This window comes from Penaeus vannamei, chromosome 3 (genome assembly GCF_042767895.1).
Source record: "Penaeus vannamei isolate JL-2024 chromosome 3, ASM4276789v1, whole genome shotgun sequence".
NCBI lineage: Eukaryota > Metazoa > Arthropoda > Malacostraca > Decapoda > Penaeidae > Penaeus > Penaeus vannamei.
Genome location: NC_091551.1, coordinates 37238580 through 37251079, shown reverse-complemented (window position 1 = coordinate 37251079; position 12500 = coordinate 37238580). Strand labels below are relative to the sequence as shown.

Below are 12500 nucleotides of genomic sequence, written 5' to 3'. Positions count from 1 at the left end.
ATGTGCTGCCAAGGTTCTCCTGAAGCTGCACTTTGTGAATCACCTCCGAGTTTATTGATCGCCGCCGAGAGGAGTAGCTGTGGTGTGTCCTGTCCCCGGAATCGGCGCTGCTTTGACGCCACGAAAACGTCCGTGTTGGAAGCAGTGTGAGTTCCACTAGTATTTGTGAGAGTATTGTGTAAGAGGAGATATGGCGGGGTGGCGGTGGACGTGCCTCCCGCCTGGCTGGCTGGCTGGCTGCTGGCTGGCCCGCCCATTCGTCCCTGCACTGGGCCGGAGTCTGCGTACTGACTACGTCACAGTTACGTCACTGTACGTGCGTGTGTACGTCCGCCGCTGAGTGAGCCAGACGCGGCGCTCAGTCTGAGAGAACCCGCCAGTCCGAACGCACGAGCATGTCGCTGCCCGCACCCTAGCCTCACGCGGCTGCCACCCGGGAATGTGCCAGGAGACTCAGGACAAGGAGTACCCACACGACTGCCAGTGCGTCCGCCCTCGCACGGGCCTCTCGCCACCCGCACAATACATTGTTCGCTCGTGATACGTGAGTGGCTCATCGGTGGTGATTTTTGGTGATTAGTGAAGCAGCAGCGACGAGAGCGTCAGCGTGCTCAGTGGTGTTCGAGTAGAGGTGATCAAAGTGCAGTGAATGTTGTCAGAGAGCCGAGGTAACATGTCCTCCTTCAGAAGCCAGCGGCAGCACTGCTACCTGTGCGACCTGCCCCGCATGCCGTGGGCCATGCTGCACGACTTCTCGGAGCCCGTGTGCCGCGGCTGTGTGAACTACGAGGGCGCGGACCGGATTGACCTGGTCATCGAGGCCGCACGCCAGATGAAGCGCGCCCATGGCATCAACGAAAACCGCCAGGGCCCGCCCTCCAAGCCTCACCCTCGCGTGCCCATCGAGGCCCAGAACGGCGCCCACCATGGTCCCATCAAACTGGAGGCGGGCATTAAGATGGAACCCGGATCTCACTCGCACGCCCACTCCCACGGCGGCCACCCGACACACACGGCCGCCCTGCCGCCCCCGGGCACCCCCGGCGTCGCCTTCGTGGCCGGAGACGTGCGGCAACGGGGCCCTCACATGCTGGCCTTCCCTGCAGGGCTGCCCCACCGGGATGACCCACACGCCCCTGCCCTTGTACGGCCGCCCGCCCACCTTCCCGCCCACCCGCTCCCACCTCCACACTCCCGCCCGCCAGCGCCCCCGGGGTCATCCTCGGGGTCGGCGCCGCAGAAGAGGTCGTTCGAGCGCGACGATGCCCAGAGTCCAAGCGAGGGCAGCGTGCCCAAGCGCCCCATGCTGGAGGAGAGTCACAGGCCGCCCCTGACGCGGGGCGAGTCCCTGCCCGCGCCCCCCGTGGCAGCCAACTACAAGGACGCCGCGAAACACCACCCCGTCCGAGTGTGGTCCTTCGACGGCTCCTCGTCCAAGCCGCCCGCAGGTTGGTCCAGTTCGTTGCGTGCTCGTAGCCCTAAGTGTTGCTCTGTAGTGTTATTCGGCTCCTGTGCTCTGTGTACACCAATGATCTTTGTGGCTAATGTCATGAACCTCTCTGGCATTCAGTCTCCCCTCGCTGTCATGCTGGTATTTGACACCGCATGGAAAAGGTTACGCGACCAAATGCTGACATCCTCCCGTTCGTGACCGCGATTTCGAGCGATCCGCGCGAAATAATACTTTTTTACACACATATGCTCACTCACACACACTCAATCGCTCGCTCACTCAGTCACTCACTCACACACATACCTGTGTCATTTTAAACACCCGTACATGCAAATCCAAACAAGAGATGACACAGATCAGATTTAGAGATACAAACGCAGATGTGCTTTGACGAATCGGTGAATTCGCGATCGGGTGAACCATCGCCAACTAATTACACAGCGAGAGAAATGCGACCGTAAGTGGAATAATTGCTGTACTTCCGTGTGACACCCAGAGGCCGCGGTGGCTGGACAAGCGAGGTTTCGCAAAGTTCAAGGCCTCCGTGTTTACGTTGGGCTTCGGGAAGTCTGTCAGTGGAGCCCCTGTGTGCACCAGCCCTTTGTCACTGCCAAGTACTGGTGATTGGCAAGGTTCTGGGTTGTGTTACTGTGTGGGTGTGTTTTATTTGATCACATGGATATTTTTTCTCTTATGGTCACATTTTGTAGTACTCTTCTGTGCTGTTTAGTATTTAGCCGATCAGACATGGTGGTGGCTAATCAGGCTTTATTTGGGTAGAGACAGACGGGCAAACAGACACTGAAAGCAAGACAGATTGAGATAGAGGGGAGTGGCGGGGAAGTTGACAACAGAGGCTGCGACGGAGGCTGGCGGGAGTAAACAAGAGCGCGTAGACGAATTGTGGTCGTCCCCGCCGCCGTGCCGCTGTCCTTCCCACGGGAAAAGGGGGATTAATGGAGGTGACAAGGTACGGCGGCGTGGCATGCATGTTAATCGGGAGGGTTTGCAGTGCGCGGCGAACAGAGGGACGAGGTGGACGAAAGGGTAGAATGGGAGTAGGAGGTATAGAAGTGAGAGAGAGAGAGAGAGAAAGGGGGACTAACAGGGACAGACAGAGAGAGCGAAAGTTGAACAAAGTAATACCAATGTCAATAAAGAAAGGGATGAGTGAAAGTAAGAAAAAAAGTGGAGCGTGAAGACATCGCATTCCGAGAACCACGTTTTTCCTGCCCGCCGCCGCCGCCGCCGCCGCCGCCGAGAGGGAAGCTCCACCACCAGAGCCGCAAGATTTGTAGAAGTGTCGAGGTCCTCCTGCGCGGCGAGGTCCTCAAATAGCCGTGGTGACGTCACAGCCACACTTGTTGATGTTTTCTAATATCTCTTGATACGTAACACACACAGGCGATCCCTTGTCTAGCTGGCCCGCGTATTTTCCCTGGCTCGCGTGTTTTTGTTTTACTTTTTTCTCGTTTTTTTTTTTTTAGAGGGAGAAGGGAGGGTTGGGGGCAGGGAGAGTGGGACGGTTAGGTGATTTTTGTGGGTGTTGTTTATTTGTCCGTGGATTCTTTTGTGTGTTATTGGGAGAGCAAGAGCAAGACGCACAACTCTCCATTTTATAAAACACACACACACACACACACACACACACACACACACACACACACACACACACACACACACACACACACACACACACACACACACACACACACACACACACACTCACTCACACGCAATCATGCGCGATGCACGTGATCGAAGCACATGTGGTAACTCGTTCAAGTTCGGCCTTTGTTGCGGCGTTGCACGATAGACCCCCAAATGCATACGTAGTTGCAGCTAATTTTGGAAGCCGAAGAGCCAGTTGCAATGGCTGGGTGACGCCATTGCTTAATACTACCTGCATTTTGGGTTGATTTTGTTGTTTTTTAATGTTCTGTTTCTTTTTCTTTCTTTTGATAAGGTGATTTTAGCCCGAGTGTGCCGCGGTGTTTGATGATAAGATAAACTTTTTTTCCATTTGGGAGAAGAGGTGGTTTGTGCGTGGGGCTGGAGTTGGGGGGGAGGGTGTTGGCTGAGAGGGCATAGTGCGCGTTCATGATCCGTTGGGTATCCCAGCTCTCCCCCACTGCCCCCCCCCCTCTCGTTTATCCCCTCCCCTCTCCTTCTTACCCACCCACTCGTACCCAACCACCACTGTCACCTCTCATACCCCCCCTCCTCTCTCTCTCTCTCTCTCTCTCTCTCTCTCTCTCTCTCTCTCTCTCTCTCTCTCTCTCTCTCTCTCTCTCTCTCTCTCTCTCTCTCTCTCTCTCATTCCCTCTGTATCTTTCACGCTATTTTGTGTTGTTCTATCCCATCCTTTCCCTCTTCTCTTTCTCTATCCCATGCCTCACAAACCGCGAAATCTCGTAGCCCCTCGCGTGTCCTCTTCCCCCAAACCTCTCTCGCTCTCCCGTGTTTCTTTCTTGTGGTTCCCCCCTCCCCTCACCCCCTTCCCCTCCCTCCCCCAGCGGGTCCACGTTCCTGCCCGTCTTCCGTCTCTCCTTCTCGTGGCTCCGTGTTTTGTTGGGGAGTGAATTGAGATTTCTATTTTTAAGTCGAGCGTAAGGGGGGAAAGGGTTGCGCAAGAGCGTCGCTGAGGGAGGAGGGAGGGAGCGAGGGAGGGATGAGTGAGGGAGGGGAAGGGAGGGGAGGGGAGGGCAAGGGGGAGCGAAGGAGCCATCTGCCACCGCTCACACCGATCTCTCCTATCCTCCCTTCATGTATCCCCGTCTCCTGTGTTCTCCCTCTCTCCCCCGTGCGGAGCGTGATTCAGGACCGCCCCTGCAAGGGCTCTATCAGGTCAAGAACATAGGGAACGTCACCATCGAGGCGAGAGTGCGAGTGTGTTTGTGCGTGAGTCTGTGTGGGCAGCATCGGCTTCCTGGGTGAGCGACTGTGTGGCAGCAGCGGACGGTGTATGAGAGCGTGCGTGCGTGCGTGTGTGCGCGAGTGTGTGTGTGTGTGTATGTGCGCGTGTGTATATGTGTGTGTGTTGGCGGGCGTGAGTGGTGGCGGGGCTGGCAGAGTGCCAAGATGACGTCACGCTGACGTGGCCCAGCGCGCGGTGGATGAGGGACGCTCCACCGCCACCACGGCCTTGAGCGGGCCAGCCCTCGCTGCCTACACCCTCCTCCCCTCCCCTCGCCTCCCTCTTCCCTTATCCTTTCCCCTCCCCTCTCCTTCCCTCCCCACGCCGCCCACATCCTTTTCCAGCTCTTCCTCTCCATTCCTTTCTTCCTATCAGGCCTTTTACCTCTCTTCGCCTTTCCCATTCGCAGCAGCTATCTCAATGTGTGCGTCCTTGCTCTCGTGTCTGTGTTCTCTGTTCTCTGCTCACGGCCAACAAGCGCACGCACGCACATGAATTGAAATATATATATATATATATATATATATATATATATATATATATATATATATATATACACACACACACACACACACACGCACACACACACACACACACACACACACACACACACACACACACACACACACACACACACACACACACACACACACAAACACACACACACACACGCACACACACATATATATATATACATAGATATTTATATATCTATATGTGTGTATATATGTATATATATGTATATATATATATATATATATACATATATATATATATATATATATATATATATATATATATATATATATATATATATATATATATATATATATATATATATATATATATATATAGAGAGAGAGAGAGAGAGAGAGAGAGAGAGAGAGAGAGAGAGAGAGACAGACGCACGTACTCACACCCACGGCTCTTGGTAACGCTCCCCGATCTTTCTCATAGAGAACTTCTTTCATAGTCCAGGGCAGGGGGTAGGGTGCTAGCTCCTTAGGGGGAGGGGGAGGGGGAGGGGAACGAGGACGAGGCGACTTCACAATGATTTCCAAGATCATCAAGTCCTTTCACAAGCGGAGGTTTCTGCTCCGCCAAAAGTCTACGGGAATTGCATCTCACACTACGCGCGAGTCTCCGTTGTCGTGACCGTTTTGTGTTCCGTTGTTGAGCGAGCGTGTTGACATGCTGGGGTCGTGTCCCTGGGGTTTCTGGGACCCCCTGGGGGTGTCCTGGGATTTCCTAATCTCCCAGGGCATCCCGGGTTATGTAGGGAACACAAGGAACGAAAAAACAGCATGAGTCTACCCTATCGTAGCATCACGTCAGTGCACTGCAGGGATTTTATAGCATTTTGTTGCAGGTCGGCGACGGAGCCTCGCGGACACGTATGTGTCCCTTCAAAGGGCCGCCACAGCAGACCCGATCCGCGATCCCTCCTGACCTCTGGGACGAGGAATGTAAATCCCCTGCGTCATCTCGGCGTCTTGTTGTGATAAGCAGAATTGGCTCTGAGCTTGGCTGATTGAAGTCGCAACGGTAGGCGTGCGATGGCGGCGGACTGGACGCGATGGGTCGGGGACGCTACGTGACGGATCGCGGGCGTGCGTGACCAAGGGAGGGCGGGATAAGTCACGCCCTGTCGCAGAAGTCACGAGCCACCTGTGAGGTCACGAACACGTGCTGTGCGAGGTCACTGTTGAGAAGAACGCAAGAAAGGTGGATTCTGTTGCGTCCTCTGGGTAGGATGTACACAAAGAGAAGTTAGTCTTCCATCCACCTTTTCTCATTCAGCCTGCAAGCATTGACGCCAAGGGCATGATCATGCACAGCGCATGTGAAGCAAAATAGGCCCATGCAAGTCATCTAAGCCGCCGTGAAAAGGGACACTCAGCCCTATACGTGAACGCGTCAGCTCACCTGCGGACTCGCGTCGGCCAAATGAAGAAAGCAGAGCCATCGGTCGGGCCGCGCGGGCTGTCATGGATGTCGCTGTTATCAGTAGGAAATCGAGCAGGTGCCGCTCGGCCAGGCTCACGGGAAGTCGCGTGAGGCTCGCGGCCGCCGCGCTGGGTCATGTGACGCCCCTAGTTACAGCTGCGCCGGCGGAATCATCCGTATTAGGTTCCACCTGCACACTCTGGGGACACGTGGTCATCCCACGGCCAAAGCGTCTGCTGGGAAAAGGGCCCTATTTGTCGGGCATCTGTTGGCCGTCTTTCTGGACACGCCATTGGCGAGCGGGAGGCGAGCGATGAATTCTAAGCAGGTGCGCATGCGCGAGGGTCATTCGGAGGCGATCTTGGTGGCGTTCCCGCTTTGCACGCGCTGGCCTAGGCGACCCAAATAGTTTTCGCTTTTGTATGTTTCTGTGTTGTTCTTCCGCTGCCACTATGATTGCTTGCGATTGTTGAATGTTGTTGTAGTTGTTGTTGATGTGGTTATTAGTCGTAGGAGTAGTAGCAGTATCATTAAGATCATTATCTTTGATCATTTTTCTCAGTTATGGTTTTTGCTGTTGCACCTAAACAGTTTCATTAGCTGTTGCTAATAATGGTTGTTGTTCATAGTGTTTCATTGTTATTACGACTGATGTTATTATAATTTTTATTTTTGTTATTAGTATTTTTTATTGATATTCATATTATTATTATTATTATTATTATTATTGTCGTCATTATTATTATTATTATTGCCGTCATCAACATCATCATCACCATTATTATCGTTAACATTGTTAATGTTGTTTTTGTTGTTATTGTTATTGTTATTATTATGATCATGGCTTTCATGATTTTAGTAATATTGATAATAATGAAAATAACGATCATAATAATATTAATGATCATCATCATCATCATCATCATCATCATCATCATCACTGCTACGAACATTATAATTGATGCATTTTCATCATGTCCAATAAGTTCGATTCTGTATCACTTTCTTTAAAACACCGCTTCTTTATCATTAATGTTATTGATATCAGCCTTTAGTTATTTATATTATCATGGTTCACATTCCAGCTCCTGTTGATTTTATTTTCACTTTTTTTCATTTCCGTTATCATTGACTTGTTATTTTTTCATTTTGATTGTTGTTATCATTTAATGTCTAGTTTTTTTAAAAGCAATTTGGCGGTACTTATTATGATGTTTTGATTATCATTATTAATATTATGATATTGCTAATGATCATAATGATGATAATAATAGTAATTATAATGATAATAATAATAATGATAATAATAATAATAATAATTATTATTATTATTATTATTATTATTATTATGATTATTATTGTTATTATTATTACTATAACAAGTATTATTACTGTCATCATTACTATTATCATTCCTTTTATCATTATCGTTGTTCATTTTCATTATCACTATCTTTTTCACAATAAGTATCATCATCATTATGATGATTGAAATAGTAGTGATAATGATGATAATAATATTGATTATGATGACAATAATAATGATTATTGTTACTGTCGCCATAATTATTTTTTATCGTTATTGTTTTTGTTATTATTATTATTGTTAGTACTTTTGTTGATATTATTATTATTATTGTTGTTATTATTATTATTATTATTATTATTATTATTATTATTATTATTATTATTATTGTTAATATTATTATTATTATTATTATTGTTAATATTATTATTATTATTATTATTATTATTATTATTATTATTTTTATTTTTATTATTATTATCATTATTATTAATTTCCTTCTTCATTTTGTTGTTGTTGTTATGATTATTATTATTATTATTATTATTATTATTATCATTATTATTATTATTATTATTATTATTATTATTATCATTATTGTTATTGGTATTAGTATTGATATTATTATTATTTATTATTATTATCATTATTATTATTATTGTTGTTGTTGTTATCATCATCACCCATTATTTATTTGTATCGCCATTATTATTTTTTTATTATACATCTACACTGTTATCATCACCACCATTGTCATCATCTTCATCATTATTATTGATTTTAATGTCATTTCATAGTAGTTTTTATCGTCTTTATGTTATAATTTGTATCGTAGTATTTTTATTTTATTACTTATACATATCATATGACCAACACTATGTTTATTTCCTTTTCTGCCGATTATATTTTTGTTGGAACTTATTTTAATTGACTATTATCATCGCATTTTTGAAGCTCTTATTCGTATTAATATTGCAGTTATTACAAGTCATTATTATTATTACTATCATTAACATCACCATTATTATTCTTATTGTTATTATTATTATTTATTATTTATCTTCATCGTCATTTTTTCATCCCGTTGAAATTCTCGCGGGGACCGTCGCGCGAGCACAATTCCCACTCGGCGGGATGTCGAATTTCCCTTCCGAGGCGCCGCTTCTCACGCGCGCTGACCCTTTGTCGCGCCGCGGGTCACGAGCGGGAGGATGTCCGTGCGGGCGTCGAGGGCGAGACCGCATGTCAGGAACCGTGCAAGGAGCAGCGGGTGCGCCTCGTAGCAGAGTATTAACAGTAGGTTGTATCACACAGGCTATCCTGGTCTACCAGTGAGCGCTGCTGCTGTGGTCGCGGCGCAGGCTGCCAGCAGTCAGAGCCAGCCGCAGGCGCAGGCGCAGGCCCCGAGCGGGACCCGCACCACCTCCCCCGAGGGCCCCAATTCCTCCACCAACGGACAGTCCCCCATGGCGGCCCTCCAGAGTGTGACGGACAACCTTCCCCCGGGGTCGCCACGCAGCCACGCCTCGGCCTCCCCCCAGCAGCGCTCTGCTTCCAGGAACTCCCAGCTGTCGCCAACCTCAGGTACTTTGCCGCACCTGCTCCGATGCATTGGTTCTGTTCGCACGTGTGTCCTCTCTGCTTCCACTTCTCCTTGGTTATTTTTCTCACCTGCAGCATCTGTAGAGTACGTTTGGGATATAATGTGTCGTAGGCCTTTGATTGATGAATAGTCTAGATGACCCTTTTCCTGATTATTATTCTGTGTGTGTATATCCACTAGCCTTAAGGATCACTCCACGCGTTCCACGTGTGTTTACTTGAGAAGGTGTCTCTCCACTTGCCAGGAGAACCGAGGCGGAGATCCTCGGGCGGGCGACACGGTGACTCCAGCGGGGACAGCAGCCCTGGGGCGCAGGGGAGCGGCGCCGGTAACGAGGGCTCGCAGCCGAGCAGCAACCTCAAGTGCACCATCTGTACCGAGCGCCTGGAGGACACCCACTTCGTGCAGTGTCCCTCCGTCCTGCACCACAAGTTCTGCTTCCCCTGCTCCAGGGACTCCATCAAGCGGCAGGGGGCCGGCACGGAGGTCAGTCTGTCTGCTGTTGCTTTACCCACTGACATTTTATATATATATATATATATATATATATATATATATATATATATATATATATATATATATATATATATATATATATATAAACATCTTTGCTGTAATTTTCCTTATTTTTTCTGTAATAATGACATTGAAATAGCCTAGACATTACTTTGTGCCAGCCATCCATATCCATGCAAGAACCATAAAACATGCTTTGTGAGATCACTGGTAAATAGACTTGGTAGCTACTAAGATGTACATATAAAGCTAGGGTCACACTAGTCTCCTCTGTCCTGGGATCCCTAGACAGCCTCGCCAGAGTCAAATCAGCTGACTAATTAAAAGCTGTTGGTGGCTAGTCTTCGGCGAGGCTGTCTAGGGATCCCAGGGCAGAGAAGAGCAGTGGGACCCTAGCTTTAGGAGCGCCTTAGCTCTCCCTGCTTAGAGCGACGTTGGCGGCGGCGTACTGATGTTTTGTCTTGTGTTTGCAGGTGTATTGCCCGAGCGGCGACCGGTGTCCCCTGGCCGGGTCCTCGGTGCCCTGGGCCTTCATGCAGGGCGAGATAGCGACCATCTTGGGGACGGCCAACATCTTGCCCCAGCACTCGCAGGACGAGGCCAAGACCAAAAAGGAGCGCGATACATAAGGCTGTGTCGCAGCATCTCTTCTGGTTTTAGTTGAAAGAAGGTCGCCGACGGTGCTCGTCTGCCGGTGACTTATTGTCGACGCCGATCGCAAGTTGCCGTGCTCGGCGTTGGTGGCGCTATGTACTAGCGTGTCCAAATGGTGCTGGATGTGGTCCTTGCTCGAGACTCTGTCCGGTTAGCGGTGGGGGCCGCGGCCGAGGTCCTCCGCGCGGGCCTCGTGGCTCCACCACCAGCTGTGTCGGGCCGCCGGATCGGGACGCGGCCCGGGTCTGTGGGGCAGAGTCAGCTAGTCCAGGGAGATCTTCATAGTGACTGTTAGCCAATATGCGGACTTTCAGTGTGTCATTGAGGCGGCCGTTGTCTGCGCCAGCTCTCACCTGCCCGTCTTTAAATCGCTGAAGGAACAACTGTGACCAGACTCTGCGACACCTCAAGTGAACCACATCATCACTTTAATTATTAGTCGATTTGTTGCAGGTGAAGTTTTTACCGACACGTGCAATTTTTGTTCATAAGACGTCCTGGGGAACTCAGAATGTGATGACGGCTTTTTGTCTCGACCGACCCTCGAAGAAGACAGAAGAGAGCGGTTGGAGGGCTGGAGGCCGGTCTTGTGCCCAGGACCCATTGTCTTCAGGAGTGTGTGTGTGCTTGTGTGTGTGTGTGAAGGGGAACACATGACGTCCGTGGCCTGACCTTTGTGGATACGCCCCAGAGGGGTCGTCTGGCCTCAAGATTTATTAGAATAAAAAACAATAAAAAGAAGAGAAGGCGAAGGCCGTCTTGAGATCGAGCTTCGCCTTCGGGTCTCGGGCGGCGGAAGGCGACGCCGACGGGGTGTCTCTGCGAGCACCCCAGGCGCCGCCGCGTTCCCGAGTCCACAGGTCTTGTACTGGATTCTTCGAGTTTTTAATCTTCGGGGTTTGAGCAGAAATGTTTGTAATCTGTTTAGGCTGTACATATACGTTACCCTGTTATGTACACGCAACACACTGTACTTCTCACGCTGCGACACCGTGTGGACGTTCGCGATTACCAAAGGCTTAACTTGTATATTAATTGATATGGATATATTACTTTAGTGTAACGTGATAACACACTTAGCCTACTAGTCATTTATGATACTGGGTAATTTTGGTACAGTATCACGATTTGGAACTCCGTACTCGCTTTTGTAGGTTTATTAATGTTCCAAATATTCTCTTCCGGCATGTGGCAACCTTCCCGCCATACTAACACCGGCATAAGTTTAAGCGAAATAAAATGGAAAAAAATTCAACTTTTTTCGGATTAACATGCAGATTAACTTCCTTCTCATACGCGATGATTCGAGAAATGATTTAAAGAGAAAAAAAAAGTTTAGTAAAAAATCAGCAGCACATGATTGTAAAACTTGTTTTCGTTATTTTGGTCTTTTTTTTTTTTTTTTGCAATACGTGCAGTATTTTTGGAAACCGTTTCTTTGAGACTAGAAGTAGCGATGCGACTTTGTGTCCTCGATACCGTTGGGCGTGAGAAGGAGGGGAGGCCGGAAGGAGGGGATAGGGAGGGAGGGAGGGAGGAGTAAAGGGAGAAGGGGCACCCGCTTCCGGTGCGATGGTGGCGCCGGGGAGGGAGAAGGGGGGGGGGGAGAGGGAAACAAGAGAGCCAGCCGCCTTCCTCTCTTCTCTCACGCTTTCCTTTCGGACGCGTTTCGTCTTACAAGAGAAACACTTTTAGCTAAGCTTTGGAACAGTCATTCACACTGGAAAGTCAAACGAAAAAGAAAATCATTTTTAAAGAAGCGCTTGTTTGAATATGCAAAGGCTTCAAAATTCCCTTCCAACTAGTCCTGTATAGTGTTTCGTATTTTTTGGTGTTCAGATCCCGCGGAGGGACTGATGTGTCTGACTGTCGCTCATTTGCAATCCCTCGAGGTTTTTTAAATTTCGTTTTTCTTTTTTTCTCTCATTTCGTGCGTGCGATCGGTGAGTAGCGCCTGATTAGCCGAGCTAGTAGCCCTGAGGTGGCGTGGGTGCGCGCGCGAACACAGGCGCGTGTAGTCCCGAGCGCGAGATCCCGCCCGCAGGTTCGAGTGCCCCGCCCGACGTCCGCCCCCACCCCCCGCGGGCACAGGGTCTGGGAGGGG

General features: G+C 48.9%; 1 protein-coding gene across 2 annotated transcripts; it reads left to right on the top strand.

Moving 5' to 3' along the window:
• The first annotated feature begins 359 nt into the window (after positions 1 to 359).
• Positions 360 to 11729, top strand: Pits (Protein interacting with Ttk69 and Sin3A). 2 transcript variants are annotated; one of them, XM_027359289.2, is made up of 4 exons: positions 360 to 1448; positions 8938 to 9207; positions 9471 to 9712; positions 10216 to 11729. In XM_027359289.2, the coding sequence occupies exons 1-4, from the start codon at positions 650 to 652 to the stop codon at positions 10369 to 10371; spliced, it is 1467 nt and encodes a 488-aa protein (XP_027215090.1). In that variant the 5' UTR covers positions 360 to 649; the 3' UTR covers positions 10372 to 11729. The 2 variants fall into 2 exon arrangements, with proteins under 2 accessions (XP_027215090.1, XP_027215091.1); XM_027359290.2 differs by lacking the exon at positions 8938 to 9207 and having other exon boundaries at positions 361 to 1448; positions 10216 to 11646.
• The last annotated feature ends 771 nt before the right edge of the window (positions 11730 to 12500 follow it).